The 19,997-nt window shown below is 43.0% G+C and overlaps 1 protein-coding gene across 1 annotated transcript in view; it reads right to left on the bottom strand.

Moving 5' to 3' along the window:
• Positions 1-306: 306 nt before the first annotated feature.
• Positions 307-19,997, bottom strand: part of LONRF2 (LON peptidase N-terminal domain and ring finger 2) — a 54,250-nt gene continuing 34,559 nt past the window's right edge. Inside the window, exon 12 of the mRNA XM_087863298.1 lies at positions 307-18,427. Within this exon, the coding sequence (XP_087719424.1) occupies positions 18,233-18,427 (195 nt within the window). The 3' untranslated portion in view covers positions 307-18,232. The remainder of the gene's footprint in view (positions 18,428-19,997) is intronic.

Here is a 19,997-nt window from a genome sequence, read left to right as displayed (position 1 = left end):
CAGAGACAGACATGCCGTCAGGTTGCCACGAGCCAAGGACAGCTGGCAACCACCATGAGGTAGAAGAGGCAGGGAAGGATTCTTCCTAGGGCCTCTGGAGGAAGTGTGGCTGCGCTGATGCCTTGATTTGGGACTTTTCCTCTCCAGAACTGTGAGAGAATAAATTTCTGTGGTTTTAAGACGCCGAGTTTGTGGTAATTGGTTGGAGCAGCCATAGGAAATGAATACAATATTCTACGCACTGAACTATTCTAATTTCCAGTCGTTGTACCCTATTATGGGGGTGTAATTATTTATTAAAGAGCATTTACAACACTGTAAGTTTTATTTAGTCCAAATATCACATCTTAGATATAGAATTCCAATGAATGAAAATCAACAGTCAAGAATACATGAAGTAAATACTGTACCATTTAAGACTGGCCTCACTTAAGCAACAGGAAATGCCAAATACTGCTATTACACCTTTAATCCTGACTTGAGCTTAAAAAATAAAAGGCCAGAAGAATAATCTACATTACATGAATGTGATAACACATTGGCTATCTCTAAACAGATAAAAGCAGAGTTTTTAAGTTTATCTACATTGACTTATTGGCTCAAACCTGCTCTTCTAATTAAGAAGAAAAAGATACACATCAAATTTTTACTGGTAAAATCATTTCACAGCTATAAAAGATGCTAACGACACCACCCTCTACTAGCAAAGAACACTGTACAAAGAGAGCTTTCCAACCTATCTATTAACACGTTGTTTTCCAGAGTTCAGTGGAAACTTGTGTGTATGTGTGAGTAGTATGAGAGGTAAGATGAGCCAGTCACTGATCGAACTGTTAACATATAAAACTTGACAAAACCGTTCAAGTTAAAGGACTATGGTAAAAGACAAAGGCCCCAGTGCAATATTTCAAATGATCCCCGAACGTGAAAGGTTAGAGACAATCCATGCTGCAAATGCCATGTTTGTCCTTAAGGGCCACACCTGCCAACTCAGCCTCATGACTTAGACTCCCCCGGTGGATTCCGTCATTACCGAGGTTCGCACTCTCCACCTGGGGGCTGTCTTAGGCCAGGGAGCCTCCCTGCTCTGCAGAGCTGTTCTGCTGCGGCAGGACTGCCACAGTGGTTCTGCGCCGAGCTCTGCACACACAAAGGCCCAGGCTGTGGAGAGACTGGCAACTTGGGGGCCTCGCTGACTGGGAAGACACTGCTCCTTCTGGTCTGGCCAGTTTTTAGAGACAACCAAAGGCCTCCCACGGAGCATACTTTTCATATGAAAACCAACCAATCCGGAGCCCCAACTCTCAGCCGCTTCCTCTATCTGGTTCTTACACTCCAGGAGGCAATATTCCTGTGCCCTAATCATGCAGGGTCAGCACCACACAACCAGAGGTCAATCAGCCCTGTAGCCGAGAGCCCCCTGACATTACCTCGCCTGGCCTAACACTAGCAGCTCTCCCCTATCCTGGGAAACCAGCGCTCCTGCTTCTGCCTTCTGAGGGGCTCTGGTGCATCTCCCTGTGGCCCTTTGTGGCACGGCATTAGCTTTTCCATGTTGTCACTCTGTCACCTCCATAAACTAAAATCTTGTGGGTAGATTTTATCACAACTGGTGCAGCAAGAAGGGTGACTGGTGTTGACAGAGGGGCATGCCTCTTCACTGCTCCTGACTGACTAACAGACTCTCTAAGCAGCCCACCCGCCAGCTGCTGGCACACTTGTACTCTGGCAGCTGCCATATGCTGACACGGCGTTCCAGCCTAACTCGTAGGAGGACATCAACGGTTTCCATGTCTACGGGCCTCATTTACTCTTAGGTGCTGTAGCCTAGGCTGCTGGTAACCCACATTCCCTACTTGGCACCTTGTGGGGTACATAATCGGACCCACGGCTCCCACGTGACTCCCCACCCTGATATGCCTAGTTTCTGGACGGATGACCCCTCAGAGATTGGAAAACTGGCCAACACACAAGGCAGAGGCTTTTCCCAACCAGGAGCAAGGAGTGACTTCCTCCAACAGACTGTGTTGGGGTGTAAGTCTGACTGACTAAGCCAGCAATGCCAAAGTCAATCAGGGCTGCTTGACTGAGTTACCTCCCTCCTCATTCTGTGAGCAACTGATCCCATCACATTGATGCCAGCTTCCTCCAGACTATCTCCCTTTTAGAAAGTGTCTCTGGGGGCACCTGGGTGGCTCAGTAGTTAAGCGCCTGCCTTCAGCTCAGGTCATGATCCCGGGGTCCCAGGATCGAGCCCCGCATCAGACTCCCTGCTCAGTGGGAGGCCTGCTTCCCTCTCACACTCCCCTTGCTTGTGTTCCCTCTCTTGCTGTCTCTCTCTGTCAAATAAATAAATAAGTAAATAATAAAATCTGAAAGAAAGAAAGAAAGAAAGAAAGAAAGAAAGAAAGAAAGAAAGAAAGAAAGAAAGAAAGAAAGGAAGGAAGGAAGGAAGGAAGGGTCTCTGGCAGAAGTCCAAGTGTTAGTCCCTAATACACTATAGGGATCTGTTGGTGACATGATGCTGAGCGCCCTCCTCGTGGAAACTACGGCCCCCAAAAGGCTTAAAAAGTTGCTTCAAGGGGCACCTGGGTGGTTCAGTTGGGTAAGTGGCTGACTCTTGGTTTTGGCTCAGGTCATGATCTCAGGGTTGTGAGATCGAGCCCCACATTGGGCCAGTAGGTGTGGTGCCTGCTTAAGATTCTCTCTCTCCTTCTCCCTCTGTCCCCACTCACGCTCTCTGTCTCTCTAAAAAAGAGAAGAAGTTGCTTCAAGGGCAGACCTCTTTGTTGTCACTTGCCTTTCTGCTATTGCACTTTGTCCCCAGGCCCAGTGTGAGATAAGAAACCTCTTCCGTGGAGACTGATAGCTCCATGTTCAATGCAAATTCCATCTCAATAGAAAGAGAAGAAAAAGGACAAGAGCAGAGGAGTAGATTGTTCCTGCTCCCCCCTAAGACTCAAGGAAGGTTCTCAACTCGTCCAAGATGGCAAATCTCTTGGCCGGCATGTCTGGGCGCTCAGGAGAGCTACCGCCTATCAACACGATACGAGCCTCCTCCTTAAAATCACGTGGTCACAAACTCAGGATGCTGCCACCTCTACTCTCCCGGATGCAGCAGCAAATGATGTAACAAATTTTATATAACGAATTATGTAGAATAATTATATGTGGAGCAAATGTATAATAAGATTGATATACTAAAAGATTTTTACAACCAGAAGATTAAAAAGTGTTCATTGGTTTTTGTGCCTCTGCAGCCTTAGCTGTAGGTTCTAAATTAGCTTGAACATTTTGCTAAAATGCACCAATGACAAAACTTCTTGGACGTAATCAATATGGCGGGGGGATCATAATTATACCTGGGGATTCTACTAAATATAGACATTGTAGCTCTTACCATCTGAAAAAAGTAATCAAATAAAAAACAGGAAAAAAATATAGGTATGCCTCATTGTAACTGTAGTTTTGTCTCAATTCCTGTAGCGACAGTACCAACTCTCCTAAAATACCCCCATGTAGAGACACACTAACATAATGAATAACAAATTAAAACTAATGTAAGTCATTGTCACTTACAAATTGGACTGACAAAAATGGGACTCCATGATCCCCCCCCCACCCTACCATTAAAATAGTTTACCTGGCCCAGTGTAAGTTAATAAGGCCCTTCAAGAGTTAAATTTTATTCTATAAAACCTAATTCACAAAGGGGTGATTAACCCAGTTGCTTCTCCATTTTTATGGCTCAAATTTGCCCGTTCTTAAACCCAGGGAATATAAAGGTCCTTCCTGGTGGATTACTGCCGTCTTGCTGCCGTGGTCCCATGCATTAGGGCCCTGATACCCAATATCCAATATTTTTAAAATTGTAAAATTACTAATTTTATTCAATCAGTAGCTGGTAAATATGTTGCTCTTAGAGGTTTGGCTAGGACACTTGCTCCTACTCGCTACTACTGTTGCTGCAGCAACAGTCTCTCAGGCACACTTCTCCTTCACCTTGAGGGGACATATTACCTTCTCCAGGCTCCCTGCGGGGTACCTCGGCAGCTTTGCAGACAAGATCTTTGCTGCGCCCATCCCCTCCGCGAGCACAGGCATGACATCACAATGATGCCATCCTTGCTCCAAGAAGATTCATCTGACACACTCACCAAGGACATACAAGCCTAACATCCTAACATCTTTCAGTACTTTCTGGGTTCTGATGACCACATAGTCCTCGTTTACAAATTATCCTTAATCTCACTGATGTTGCTACTTCAAATCAGTCCCCCTTAAATGGGGCTCCCTCAAAAAAACCCTCTGAAATCTGACCAAATTAAGATCCATAGGCACTGCTCTCAGAGACTCTTTCACTCAAGAGATCTGGGCAACTTTTCTTAGGTCACCTGGCATCTCTGGACCCCAGATGACTGACCTCATACCCGACTGTCCTATAAACAGAGGCTCTCCCAGACACTGGGCTGTATCTCTGTATCCAGATGCCCCCGGTTCATGAAAGTCACCCCACAAAGTCCACATGGGTACTGAGGCCTCCCTGATATAGGATGGGGCCAAACTCGGACTCTCTAACACAGTCCACCTACAGGAAGGAGTGGTCTCCCCTGTCCTCAGTCCCTTGCCCGATGCTACCTTCCCCAGGCCCTTCACTACCTGAGGAGCTGTTGGGATTAACTGAGTGAACAGCAGTGAAAGTTCATAGACTACATGAATGGCATTGCCCACCATCATAAAAATGATGGTGAGCTCAGAGGAACACTGCAACTTTCTATCTTCTAGCCAGGATGTCCCTCCAACAAAGGATGGGACCCCAAGGGTGGGCACCATTGGCCAAAACTGAGGCAGTCATCTTCGTGCTCAGCAAACAGCCCCATCTGCATACACATCACAACTGTTGCCCCGGCCTAAGGTTTGTCCTTTTCAGGATAAAATCTCTGGGAATCTTGTAGCTAAAGCTAAAACACAATCAAAGTCACACACGTACTAGGCCCACAACACAAGCCCTTGCCAGGACACTCCTTACTCCCCCGGAGGTTACAGGCATTATGAATAGTAACCAAGACACACGTGTCACTTCTCAGAATATGCAACACTGGGCTCTGGAAAAGGTGTTCAATAGAACTTTCATGCCCCTGTTAGGTCCCAGACAACCAGTTCAATGGAAAAATAATGATCTCCTCAAAAACTCCTGTTCAAATTCGAGTCTAGCAAACAGACGGCGCGATGGCCTCAATCATGCCCTAGGCCTTAATGTCTAATTCAGAGCCTCTTGGCTGATTCATCCCTCATACAAACTTTACAAACTTCCCCCCAAAATACCTGGCAAGTTGATGGGGTAGGTGGTCCCGATGATTATCTCTCCCACAAAACAACAAAAGCAACAAAGAAATAACTACACATCAACGGAAAAGGCTCTGGGAAAGCTCTGGACTACAAAAATGCAGCAAAACCCCCTCAAATCCAGAGGATGGCCACATGGAAAAGTGTAGGAAACATTTTTCCCTGTACCACCCCGACCCTCAGTCCAGAGCCGCTCCACACCAAGAGGGATCCCCTCAGAGGGATTGTACCCCACAAGGAAAGGAGAGCAGGGGCTCCTAGCAGTGGACCTTCACAGCCTTTGCTACTGAGGACCCTGACAGTCTTCACTGACGCTGAGCTCCGCTGATGGAGCTGCTCGGGTCGCACAGGGTCTCCTTCCCGGGGCTGGAGCCGTCCCTGTGGTGAGAGCTGCCCCTAGGCTCCTATGTCACGGCTGTGACCCACCGGCCCAGGCTCGTGCTGCTGCAGCTCCGTGTCTCACCCCAGGGTTCTAAGTCAGGGCGCTGACCCGCCGTTACTAGGACAGAGCTGCTGCTGCTCTACACCTTGTCCCCAGGTCACAGTCTGACCTGCCATCGCAGGCCGAGCTGCTGCTGCTGGGTCCCAAGTCACAGCTTCGGCCCGCCGTGACCAGGGAATGCTGCCGCCCTGGCCTCTGACTCGCCTCCTGCATCCTAAGTCAGGGTGTTGCTTCTCCGTCATAGGGGCTGAGCTGTTGCTACTGCTGCTCTGTGCTCTGCCCCCAGGCCCCAAGTCCAGGCACTGACCTGCCATCGCCAGGCCACACCACTACAGTTCTGTGTTCCCTCTCTGGTTCCTGAGCTGGAGCTTCGATCCAGCATAACTGGGGCCAAGCTGCTGTTACTCTGCCCCCTGCCCCTGGGGTCAGACCACTGCTGCACTCTGTCACCCTAGGGTCTGTGCCACTACTGCATACCGTGCTCCTGGGGCTCGAGTCATGCACAAGCCGCAGACCCAGACCCTGGTTCCATGGGAGATCTGCAAATGCCAGTACCTCAGACACGGGTGTCCCTGATGCAGCAAGTGCACCTGTGCCTCAGGACCCAGGCATGATGGTGGTTCCACATGCAACCCAGCCCTGGACCACAGCGCCACTGAGGATCCGTGTACTGACTTGGTGCCAGGAGGGACGCCCTCAACCAGAACTTCCTTCCATGGGTAGCAAAGGAGAACAGGAGAACCTCAGCAAGCTTCACCGCCAAGGACTGCAGTAGCCCTAGCCACCACTGCCACCAGCAAGCCTTCCACAGTCTGGGCCACCAAAGATCCCCACAGCCTTTACTGACACCGACCTCATCTAACAGACCCGCGTAGACACTATGCCGCTGTACACTCCCCAGAACAAGAAATGCACCCTACTCAGCCGGTGCCCTCACAGCCCACCTCCAGGTAAAAGTCTCTCCCCACCAAAGCCAGTCTGAAAAGGCTGGAGGAAGTAAATTCCCCCTCGAACGCTCAGACATCAATATAAACCTCTTAGAAACACACACAAAAAAGCAAGGATGCGTGACATGACAAAAGGAGCACAATAACTTTCTGGCAACTGACCCCAAAGTATTGAAATTCTGTGAGTTACCAGAAAAGGAATTCAAAATAATTATTTTAAGGAAGCTCAGTGAAATTCAAGAAAACACAACTCAATGAACTCAGGAAAATAATGCATGAATAAAACAAAAGTGTCAACAAAAAATTAGAAATCATAAAAAAGAACCACACAAAAATTCTAGAGGTGAAGGATACAATAAATTAAATGAAAAATGCAACAGAGAGCTTCAATAGAAGGCTCAACAAGCTGAAGAAAGAATCTCCAAACTTAAAGACAGAGCACTGATATTATCCAACAGAGGGGGGAAAAAGAGTGGAGGAAACCTATGGGACTTATGGGACAACAGCAAGCAAAAAATGTTCATACTGGTGCGCCTGGGTGGCTCAGTCAGTTGAGCATCTGCCTTCAGCTCAGGTCATGATCCTGGGATCCTGGGATCGAGCCCCACATCAGGCTCCCTGCTCAGCAGAGAGTCTGCTTCTCCCTCTCCCACTCCTCCTCCACCCAGCTCATGCTCTCTCTCTCTCTCTCTCTCTCTCTCTCACTCTCTCTCAAATAAATAAAATCTTTCGTAAAAATGTTCATATTGTGAATGTCGCAGAAGAAGAGAGAAAGAGAAAGAAAATCATTTAAAGAAATAATGGAAGAAAACTTCCCAAGCTGGGACAGAGATAGGGATCATTCACGCACATGAAGCTCAAAGGTCCTCAAACAGATTCAACTTGGAAAGATCTTCACTGAGACACATTATAAGGAAACTCTCAAAACTCGAAAACAAAGATGGGGTGCCTGGGTGGTTCAGTCAGTTAGCATCCAACTATTGATTTCAGCTCAGGTCATGATCTCAGGGTTGTGAGACTGAACTCCACATCAGGCTCCATGCTCAGCAGGGAGTCTGCTTGAGATTCTCTCTCCCAGGGTGCCTGGGTGCCTCAGTTGGTTAAGCATACAATTTGTGATTTCAGCTCAGGTCATGATTTCATGGATCCTGAGATCAAGCCCCATGTGGGGCTCCATATTCAGTGGGGAGTCTGTTTGAGATTCTCTCCCTCTGTCCCTCCCCCGACTCATGTGTGAGCATTCTCTCTCTTTCTCTCAAATAAGTAAATCTTAAAAAAGATTCTCTCTCCCTCTCCCCCTCCCCCACACCTCTTGCTCTCTCTACCTCTCTAAACAAATCAATAAACAAATCAAAGACAAAGAGAATTTTGAAAACAGCCAAAGAGAAAAAAGACTCATCACATGTAGGGAAACCCCACAAGGTTATCCGCAGATTTCTCTGTAGAAACCTTGCAAACCAGGATAAAATGGGACGATATATTCAGAGTGCACTAAGAAAAAAAACTGCCAACCAAGAATGCTTTGCCCAGCAAAGCTGTCCTTTAGAAAGGAGGGAGAAATAAAGACTTTCCCAGATACACAAAAGCTGAGGGGATTCATCACACTAGATCTGCCTTACAAGAAATGCTAAAGGAAGTTCTTCAAACTAAAACTAATGGATGATAATTAGTAATTGAAAGCATATAAAATATAAAATTCACTAGAAAAGATAAATATATAGTCAAATTCAAAATACTCTAATACTGTAATGATAGTGTGCAAATCACTAGAAAGACAACAGAAAAGATCAATGAAGAGTTGGTTTTTTTAAAGATAATATTAACAACCCATTAGCCAGACTAAGAACAAGTGAGATGATTCAAATACACAATAAACAAAAGAGGAGACATCACAAACGATACTACAGAAATACAAAGGATCTTAAGAGAATACTGTGAGCATTTATGCCAACAAATGAGAGGACTTAGAAGAAATGGGTAAATTCAAAGAAATACACAACTTACCAACACTGAATCATGAAGTAATAGAAAATCTGAGCATGTCAATAACAAGCAAGGAGACTGAAGGAGTAATCAAAAATTCTTAAAAGGAAAAGACTAGAACCAGATGGCTTCACTTGCAAATTCTATCAATCATTTAAATAATACCAATCCTTCTCAAACCATCTCAAAAAATGGAAGAAGATGGAACATTTCCAAACTTACTTTATAAGGCCATTATTACCCTGATACAAAACCAGGTAAGGACACTATAAGAAAAGAATATTACAGACCAATATATCTGATGAAGATAGATTCACAAAATCCTCAATTAAATACTAGTAAACCAAATTCAGGGGCACATAGGAAAGATTTAACCATGATTTACATGATTTTCATCAGGATCAAGAGGGATTTACCCCTGGGATGCACGGAAGGTTCAACATATGCAAATCAACCAATGTGATACCCACATTAACAGAATGAAGGATAAAATGTATATGATCTTTTCAATAATGCAGAAAAAGTATATGACAAAATTTAACATCTTTTCATGATAAAAACTCTCAACAAATTAGGTGTAGAATGAATGTTTCTCAACGTCATAAAGGCTATGTATGACAAGCCCACAGCTAACATCACACTTAACAGTGAAAAGTTAAAAGCCTTTCTTTTAAAGATCATGAGTAAGAGAAGGATGCCCACATTCACCACTTTCATTAAAGACAGCACTGGAAATCCTAGCCACAGCTATTGAGCAAGAAAAAGAAATAAAAGACATTCAAACGGGACAGGAAAAAGTAAAATTATCTCTTATAAATAGAAAACCCTAAAGGTCTTACCAAAAAAACTGTTAAAACTGATCAGTGAATTCAGTAAAATCCCAGAATACAAAATCAATTGCATTTTTATACACAAACAACAAACGATCAGAAAGAGAAATTAAGAAAACAATCTCATTTACAATTGCATTAAAAAACAATAAAGTACATAGAAATAAGTTTATCCCAGGAGATGAAAGACCTGTACATTGAAAACTACGAGACACTGCTGAAAGAAATTGAAGACACAAATAAAAGGAAAAGGTATCTTATGTTCTTAGATTGGAAGAATTGATATTGTGACAATATGCATACTACCCAAAGTGATCTACAGATTCAGTGTGGTCCCTGTCAAAATTCCGATGGTATTTTTCACAGAAATAGAAAAAAATTCCCAAAATTCATAAGGAAGCAAGAAGACCCCAATAGCCAAAGCAATCTTGAGAAAGACGAATAAAGTTGGTAGCATCATATTTTGTGATTTCAAACTATATTACAAAGTTACAGTAATTAAAATAGTGTCATACTGGCATTAAAAGGCACATAGACCAGTAGAACAGTACAGACATCACCAAAATAAACCCATGTAGATATGGTCAAGTAACCCTGACAAGGGCCCCAGGAAAACACAATGGGAAACAGACAACCTCTTCAATAAATGGTGTTGGGAAAACTGGATATTCACATGCAAAAGAATGAAACTGGACAGCTATCTTATACCTATGAAAATTAACTCAAAATGGATTAAAGACTTAAATGTAAGACCTGAAAATACAAAAATCCTAGAAGAAAATGAAGAGAAGAAACTCTTTGACATTGGTTTTAGCAGTGATTTCTTTTTGGATAAGATGTCCAAAGCACAGGCAAGGAAAGCTAAAATAAACAAGTAGGACCACATCAAACTAAAGTTTCTGTACAGCAAGGAAAATAATTAATAAATGGAAAAGGTAACCTATAGAATGGGAAAAAAAATTTGTAAACCATATAGGAAATGAAGTGAACTCCCATAAGGAATGCAATTAGTATTTTGAAGAAATATCTGCGTTCCCATGTTCACTGCAGCTTATTCACAATAGCCAAGATATGGAAACAACCTAAATGTATTTCAATGGGTAACTGGATAAAGAAAATCTTAGAGACACACACACACACACACACACACACACACACACACACAGAGCAGAGTATTAGTCTGCTTCAAAAAAGGAAATCTTGTCCTTTGTGACAACAGGGACGAATTATGCTAAGTGAAATAAGCCACAGAAAGACAAATATTGTATGGTATCACTATATATGGGATCTTTAAAAAAAAAGCTGATTTGATAGAAATAAGGAATAGAATGATGGTTGCTAGGAGCTGGGGAGAGGGGGAAATGGGAGGAGGAGGATGTAGGTCAAAGGGTACAAACTTTCAGTTATAAGAAGAGTAAGTTCTGAGGATCTAAGGTATAGCACAGGGACTAGAGTTAATTATATAGTTTTGTGTTCTTGAAAGCTGCTGAGAGTCGATCTTAAGCATTCTCTTCACACACACACGCTATGTGAAGTCACAGATGTGTTCATTATCTCAATGTACATGTATATCAAATCATCATGTTGTACACTTTGAATATACATAATTATATTTATCCATTTTTAATAAAGCTGGAAAAAAATTTTCTAATTGCACTTTCCTCCATTAAAGGGGGATTTGTGTTCAGACGGCTAACAGACATATGAAAAGAGGCTCAACATCACTCATCATCAAATCAAATCATCAAATCAAAACCACGGTGAGGTACCACCTCACACCTGTCACAATGGCTAAAATTAACAACACAAGAAACAATAGGTGTTGGCAAGGATGCAGAGAAAGGGAACCCTCTGGCACTGTTGGTGGGAATGAAAATGGTGCAGCCACTCTGGAGAACAGTATGGAGGTTCCTCAAAATGTTAAAAATAGAACTACCCTACAATCCAGCAATTGCACTACCAAGATTTACCTAAAGGATACAAAAATACAGATTCGAAGGGGTATGTGCACCCCAATGTTTATAGCAGCATTATCTACAATAGCTAAACTATGGAGAGAGTCCAAATATCCACTGACTGATGAATGAATAAAAAAGATGTGGTACATATATACAACGGAATATTATTCAGCCATCAAAAAGAATGAAATCTTGCCATTTGCAATGACATGGATCGAGCTAGAGTGTATTATGTTAAGTGAAATAAGTCACTCAGAGAAAGAGAAATATCATATGATTTCATTCATACGTGGAATTTAAGAAAGAAAACAGATGAATATATATGGGAAGGGGGAAAGGAAAAAAGGAGGGAGAGAACAAGCCATAAGAAACTCTTAATGACAAAGAACAAACTGAGGGTTGATGGAGGGAGGTGGGTGGGGGATGGGCTAGACAGGTGATGGGCATTAAGGAGGGCAACTTGTAGTGATGAGCACTGGGTATTGTATGTAAATGATGAATCACTGGATTCTACTCCAGAAACCAGTATTGTACTGTATGTTAACTATCTAGAATTTAAATAAAAAAATAAATAAAGGGGGATATGTGTTGCCTTCATGTATATTAAAAACTCATTATATGTTAGGCCCATTAACAAGGTTTCCCTCTCTATAAATTTTTCTATCTTGCCCCCATCCCACAAGGGTTAAAGGCCAGACTGAGGGCACATACTTTCTTGGGACCCATTAATCACAGACATTCCCACAGGCCCGGCAGCTGCTCAATTGATAAGGGACCCAAGTGAACATAAATCAAAAATCAAAAACAAAAACTTTGCAAGGTGTAGCTACCCACCATTCTATTGACTGTTGGTTTTCTTACTGCTGGTCTGGTTGCTTTCATTGGTTTACAAACACCTCCAGTAAATCACTGCTTCAAGCAGACATACCAAACGTTGAGACCCACATCAATCTGCGTGCGTACCCACTTAAAATGGATACCCCAAGTCCCACACCCCAGACAACATCACTCTGGCCCAGAAGCTCACTGCTCAGATGACATCTCCCAGACCACGAGCTTGCCACTGGAGAAAATCTGACCCTGGACACTAGAATTTATGCCCACAGACTGCTTTTGCTAAGTCACAAATTGGACACAGGACATTTTTACTTTTCTTCCTTCAATATTAGGGATTCTATCATGTTTCTGAGCTTGCTACCTGTTTAGTGCATTACCCTGGTATTATATTCCTTGCTCTCTGCCAAAACACACACCCCTACGTTCCCATGGCTAAACTGAAGATGGAGGTGATTATTACTTTCCCCAGGAAGCACCTGCCTTCTCTCAGTCAACCCCTCAAGTCTCTGGGAGAGAACCACTCACTCACTCTCCATTGCCTTCTCCTACTACCCCCTCCAGCTCTCCACCAGGACCTCCTACCCCGTGTCTCCAATCATAATACTCCTTTCCCTTGGTTACACACACTTAATCGTTAATGTATTTACTAAATTATCATATGCTCCAGTAGCATAACTGCTGGACCTGCCAACTTGACTCAAGAAAGAGATCAAGATATTATTATCACACTCATATATTTCATACACTTTACAACTCCTCCAAGATAGTGTTGAAGACTCCAGATCTGTGATCGTGGCTAATGCATATAAATAGGAACCTCAGTTATGGACTGGCCTCAAGGACTCCTCACACCTCTGCCTGTGCTGCTCCTTTCTCCTCTCATAGTAAAATGCTTTCTGTGCTGTTCAAGGTAACGTATGCCTTACTCTTTAATGTCTCCACTATCATCACTCCAAAGTTTCCTTAATATGATGTCAAAACATCGGAGGACAATTGTATTAATCATGTGTTTAGGGGCGCCTGGGTGGCACAGCGGTTAAGCGCCTGCCTTCGGCTCAGGGCGTGATCCCGGCGTTACGGGATCGAGCCCCACATCAGGCTCTTCAGCTATGGGCCTGCTTCTTCCTCTCCCGCTCCCCCTGCTTGCGTTCCCTCTCTCGCTGGCTGTCTCTATCTCTGTCAAATAAATAAATAAAATCTTTTTAAAAAAAAATCATGTGTTTAAAAAGACTTTATGATATTTTGACATCTTGGGGGACTCACTGGCTGGGGAGACTGCCCCTCCTGGGCTGGCCAGTGAGAGGCAGCAAAGGGCCCACAAGGAAGCATACCTTTCATATGAGAACCAACCAATCCAGAGCCCACACTGTGAGCCACCTCCTTTGTCTGGCTCTTACAGTCCAGGAGAAAAGAGTCCTCAGGCTTAATCACCCAGAGCTCAATACCAGACAAGTAGATCCCACCCTCATAGCCCAGAGCCCACCACCACCATCCAAACTAGACAATCCCAACCTGTTTCCCCTGCCCTGCCTGGTGTTTCCCACAGAAACACAATGAAGGCTCTCTCCCTCACTCCTGCTTCTGCCTTCTGGCTCTGGTGCTTCCCCATGCAGCCCTGATGGCATGCCTCCCATTTCTAGTGGAAATATGAATAACAATAAATTTTTCTTTCAAGGGCATGGACCTCTCTGCATTGTCACATGGTCACCTTTAGAAGGCACAGATCAGAGCTAATGTCCCTAGCGAGCCCACCTGCAGTGGTGGCACATGAATTTCTTCAATAGTTTATGCTGCTGTAATATTCTAATACTCAATATGCTAACAGTCACCTAAAAGCAGATCCACTACTGAAAGCTACTTGGCAGGATTCAGCAGACTTGGTAATTTTTTTTTAGCAGTTGAGAGCCCAAAGTTAAGGTGAAGTTAAGGCAAGGAGTTGCAAAGGTGGAAATATCTCCTATGAGTCAGAATGCAATGGCTCAGAACGAAGCGTCAGCCCCAGTAGGGACAACGTGACATTGGGCAACAATCAGGATTCAATTTTTCCCCATGTGGCTGGCACAGCTCACCCTCCTCATTCAGATCTAGCCTCCCTGGTTTTTGGTTTTGATGAACCATAGAATCAGAACAGGGTCTTCTCATAGGGGCAGAGCTACAGAGAAAGAACCTCTTCCTGCAAGCTGCCATTGCTAACCATGTTGAGAACGGGAAATGGGGACCTCTCTACCCTATTCCACAGGGGTATTTAGGAAAATAAAACCTCATGCCTTAAACAAACAAAACTCACCCACATTTATTTTCCCTCTTTTCTTTGTATCTGCCACATTATTTGATAGATAGCATCTAAATTTTGAAGAGTGGTACCTACCAAATCAATTTAACATAAAAGGAGCAAGGAAGAAAAAACAGATGAGTACTTTTTAAAAGCAACTTAAATATCATAATGACTTCTATGTAATACAGCTAGTCCAGGCAATGGACTATTTGGATTATAACAACTACCAATTTTCAAAAAGTTTTATGACGAAATGATACTATCATAGTTCATGGTAATTCTACCATCTATAATTTTGTTCCTTGAGGATTCAAAAGTCCTGTAGTAAGACTTGATGTATGTTAATAGTGAGATACAACTTACTAAGCAGTTTTGCTGCTTTTTGGTTTGGGAGGTGGGGGGGATGATACTTAAGAAAAGAAAGGACACCCTTGTAGTTGTAAAAATGGGATAACACTCCAAAAGTTGGAACATGCATTGGTTATGAACCACTTATTGTGGTTGCACGGATAAATTTTACATTTTAAAATTGTTTTTTCAATTTGAAACTTTAAAAAAAGTATTCTAACTTTTGATTCTGAAGATGAGGACACAAGGAACGTGATACCCTAAAAATCGCATGAGCTTTCAGAATACTGCCCATCAGGATATCAATTGTATTTCAGAGACGTAGGCAGGGATGGAATTATGAGCCAAACCACTTAGAAGAGTGAAATGGAAAAATACCTAACAGAGCGCACAGAATGTACTTCAAGTTCTATAGACTTACAGAAGAAAAATCACTCCCCCACACTGTTATTATTACTCTAAGTAGATTCTGTTTTATTCTGATGTAACTAGACCATTAGTGTTGGAACATTTTCAGTAAAATTAAACTTGAACGTTCTGACTCTGAATGAGACCTTATTTTCTGAGAAATATTAAAAATGACATCTCCATGATAGAAAAGAGGTGTGTATGGGGGGTGGGGGGAGCTGTTCCACTGCTTTAGCTAAATTTGTAGCAAATTTGTAGCAAACAGGAGTTTAGGTTTCCTTAAGTTTGTAAAAAGGAAGCTTCCCTCATAATACGACTTGAGATATTATTTCCCTGGTCTGACTTCCTGATAAAGAATGTCATCTAAGGGGCACAAGGGTGGCTCAGTCAGTTAAGCGTCTGCCTTCGGATCAGGTCATGATCCTGGGGTCCTGGGATAGAGTCCCACATCAGGCTCCCTGCTTAGCGGGGAGTCTGCTTCTCTCTCTCCCTTTCCCTCTCTCCCCTCCCCATTTGTACTCTCCCGAGCATGTGCTCTCACTCTCTCTAATAAATAAATAAATAAATAAAATCTTCAAAAAAAAAAAAAAAAAAGAACATCATCATCTAAGTGCTCAGGAAGTGTCCATCGGCTCCTGCTCTGCTCTAGGTGACATGCTGCATGAAGCATCACAGTCCATTCCCTTGGGTGTCAAAAGGCAAAGACAACAAAAACTTTTGCTGTTCTATCTACATCATTACTACCAAACAGGCTTTTACACAAGAACACTCAGAATGAGCTGACAACTCAGAAAGAGGCAGACAGAATCAGGAAGGGATAAGTCAGTGGTTCTGGTCAGTATTCTGTGCCAGTGATGACATTTCAGGAGTAAGGTTGAGAAAGCAGCAGCATCCGATTGGTATGGGACAAGCCCTGGTCCTCTGAGCACAGAGACTTAACTTCAGGAAGGCCCCTGGGGAAACTATGATCACACTGTGGTTATTTTACAAACTCCCAGATGGAAACAGCCATGATATGGTTTTAAGGTAAGAAAGATTCTCCAAAAGAAAAAGAAAGAGAATGGTGCAAATCCATTTTCATGAACCATTCCCGAGAAAGCTCCTCTGGTATACTAGACAGAGTTTTGCTTTCTTTTAGATGATCAGGTTAAGACACAATGTCTAAGAAGTTCGGATGCTATCATTGACACATGAATCAATATAAAATATTTTAGAAATCACTTGGACAAACTGCCTTTAAACCATGATCAAGATGAGATTTGAGATTCGCAGTAAGTGAGGCACTAGAAACATCTGATTGGAAATACTTTCACATTTTCTCTTTATGGCTAAGTTATACGAGAACAGTATTTTCTCACTCCCATAATGAAACTGAGCTTTAGCTATGGAAAACTCCTGTAATTAAAACGAAACACAATTATAAAGTCTTTCTAATAAAATGCTTGATGGATTGGTAAACAACCAACTTTTGACACTATGAAATATATTTGTTAAAACTCAAATATCATACACCTTGAATGAATAAAGCAAATCTTACAGCTGTGATTTATTTCCTGGTCTGGTTCTCATCGTCCTTCCGTTAAGAACATCCACAGCACAGACCAAGAAGCCAACTCAATGCACCAGCTGGTCAGGCCGGTGAGAACAATTCAGTATCTCAGGTTCAGATGGTTATTTCAATTAATACTACCAACATGCATCAGCGGCTGCAGTTGTCATGTACTGTCCTTTAAGAGGTAACACCAGGTCTGATCACTTCTAGAATTTCTTTTCAAAAGACACAAAGACAAATTTTAGGTTGAGGATGGAGGAAAAACTTGCTGAATATTTACATCCCATCCCCACCTCCTGCTTCTTGCATATTGTCCTGGTATGTTGTCCTGGAATAGACAGATGCCCATCCCATGGCAGCTGTTTTACATCTTCATCTGTGAGTGGATGGATGGTGAACCCAAATTACTGATGGGCCTAACTTGCAATGCAAATCCTAGGAGCAAGAGGACTATTTCCTAAATGCTTAGTATCCACCAAATTAATGAGACAGGGTTATGCTTTCAAGGAGTTTTTTGCACTAGTTTGGTTCTAAGTTTGACATCCCAATGCGCGTAGATTTTTAGCTAACTTTTGCTCACTCTTTCTTGAGTGTGTAAGGATATATATCTTCAAGTCACCTACACTGGTTCTCAGATTTTTCTGTATCCAAGGTACACCTTTGTGTATTCTGACGTTCATTTGATTACAACATGCAATGCACATCTGAACTACCGCGGGACACAAAACACAGTTCTATCCGGCAGCTACTACTTCTTGGGTGACGACTAATTTTGGCTCCTGAACTGGACCACAGTTTGGTTCCTCCACTTCACAGACAACTTCACAGTGACACACAAAGCCTAAGCGCGTTTTCAGTTAGCCTGCGCTCTGAGAAATCTGCTTCCAGATAAAAATGTGGTTTCCCCTTTCCTGGCTAGCCACCAAAGCATGCCGTTTCCATCTGGTGCAGCAAGTCACTGTACTGGGGAGGGGGTCCCTCTTTCTTGCAAACCCTAACCCACTCGTCCACCTTCTGTGGTGTTCCCTGCTGTCGGCGAACTACATCCTGGAGCATCTGCTTCAGAAAGATTCTCCTAGGTTCTTTTCCAACCACAGGCTCCATTCAAACTTCAGGCTAACCTTGTACAGAGTCCGCGAGGCACAGACTTTAAACATTTGCGTAGGAGTCAATGTTTGCTAAGTGTTCATTTTGTAACCCTATCAACGAGCGTTTTACAAAGCATGATGAATGGATGCTACTCTCTATGCCTAGCACTCCTCACAAAAGTACAAGGGCTTCCAGAAACCCTGACAGAAAGAGAAAATCAGTTATTTCTCTCCCTGCTATTAACCAGCTCCTGCCGACTATTCATCTTACGCGTGATGATGACTAGTATTCGCCGAATGGCAAGCAGGCGCTCTTTAAGGGAGATCATGCCAAGAATAGCCAGCTGAGCCTTGCGTTCCAACGGCAACACCGCCAGGATCCACCAGGACCACGCGGGACCGCTAGGGTTACTCTGCAAAAGAAACGAAAGTGAAATGAAATTATCACCTAAAATACAAGCCTCTTCCCCCCACACTGTCCTTTTGTGTCACTGACAAGGCAGGAGCGAGAATTAAATGCCATCTTCTATTTCAGGTCTACTTCCCACCCATTCAGCCTCTGGCATACAAAGTTTACTTTCCTGTTACACATTTAAATGTGGGAGAACTCCCAAAACAAAGAGCTTGCAAAGGGAAGCATCTTCCACAGGGAAATTCCACAAATTAATTGCTTCTGTTCTCTCAAAGCTCTAGTTGGGAGTATATAGCAGTCAGGCAAGGGAACCATAATTTTTACTTCTATTTCCAGTGTTCTGTGTTATTGTTTTTTAAGTACACCATAGAAAGTTCAATATTAGGAAGGCTAAAAGTAGGTGCACACATTTGATTATAATAAAAGAAAGCTTTTAATAGTTATGTGATGAATGTGAACACGTAAATGAAACATCTATATATGGATTATTGTTAATTATATGTATATGGGAATCACCATGAATTAACTGTATGAGAATTATTATGCTGACTGACAGTCTTTATTTCACATACCCAAACTCACACTTCTGGACTGAGCTCTAAGCAAAGCTGGTCATATAGTTGTTCTCAGTATTCCTGTCATTAAGAACCAAGATAACCAGGCCTCCCAGCTTCCTGTCCTGGATTCTCCTCTAATCCCACCCCAAAGGTAAACATCCCACCTGGGAATGAGAGAGGGTGGATTCTGGTGTCAACTTAGTTTAGGATGAGGAAGATTCTACTGAAAGATCAAGAGTATTATATTTGAGACAATTTTTGGCTTACAGGATGGTTCTGAATTTTAGAAAAGACATAGGTGTGTTGGGGGGGGGGAGACAGAAATCCTCAAGAGATAGGAAAATAACATAAAAATGGATGGGAAAAATAAAAAGGACATTTCATCTTCCCCCAACCCTGCTGAAAGCTGGTCCTCCAGCTCCGCTTTCTCCACGATAGGTGAGCACGTACAGTCGAAGGAACTCCATACTCTCAGCCACAAGCCTAAACCATCCCTGCCTGGCTCTGTCACCCAGAGGAAGAGCAGAGGATTCATTTGCGGTTAGAACTGCTTCACAGCCTGAAGCCAGGCATTGCTTGAAAAGCCAGCTTCGTGGAAAGCTTGTGGAACACCAGAGAAAGCCGGGCTAGAGATAAGGCAGGAAGCCTTCTAATTTAACAAGACTTAGATTTTCTCTTCACTTATTCAACACCTGTTTATTAGGCGCAAGGCAATATGATATGCAAAACGTGGAGTGTTCGTGCCAATATTTAAGAATTATTACTCTCTAAATTGTAGGATTTAAACAGTTGATTTAAATAATTGGTGAGAGAAGTAAAAGTACTAAAGCCGACAGCCAATCAGAATAAATTTGCTTTTGATAGAAAAGAAATCACCTTTATGCAGTACTCATCGGAAAGCATTGCCTGCTTTGCTGCAAAAAGCACATGCTACTATATTGGGTGCTTCCTTAGGTTGCTGATAAATGAATTGGTTCGTAAGTGATCGTGATGGAGTATATTGCATATAGTGCC

The sequence above is a fragment of the Ursus americanus genome, chromosome 7, assembly GCF_024610735.1.
Source record: "Ursus americanus isolate L20-20 chromosome 7, mUrsAme1.1.p, whole genome shotgun sequence".
Lineage (NCBI taxonomy): Eukaryota > Metazoa > Chordata > Mammalia > Carnivora > Ursidae > Ursus > Ursus americanus.
Note: the sequence above shows the minus strand (reverse complement) of the source record. Positions and strands in the feature narration are given on the sequence as shown.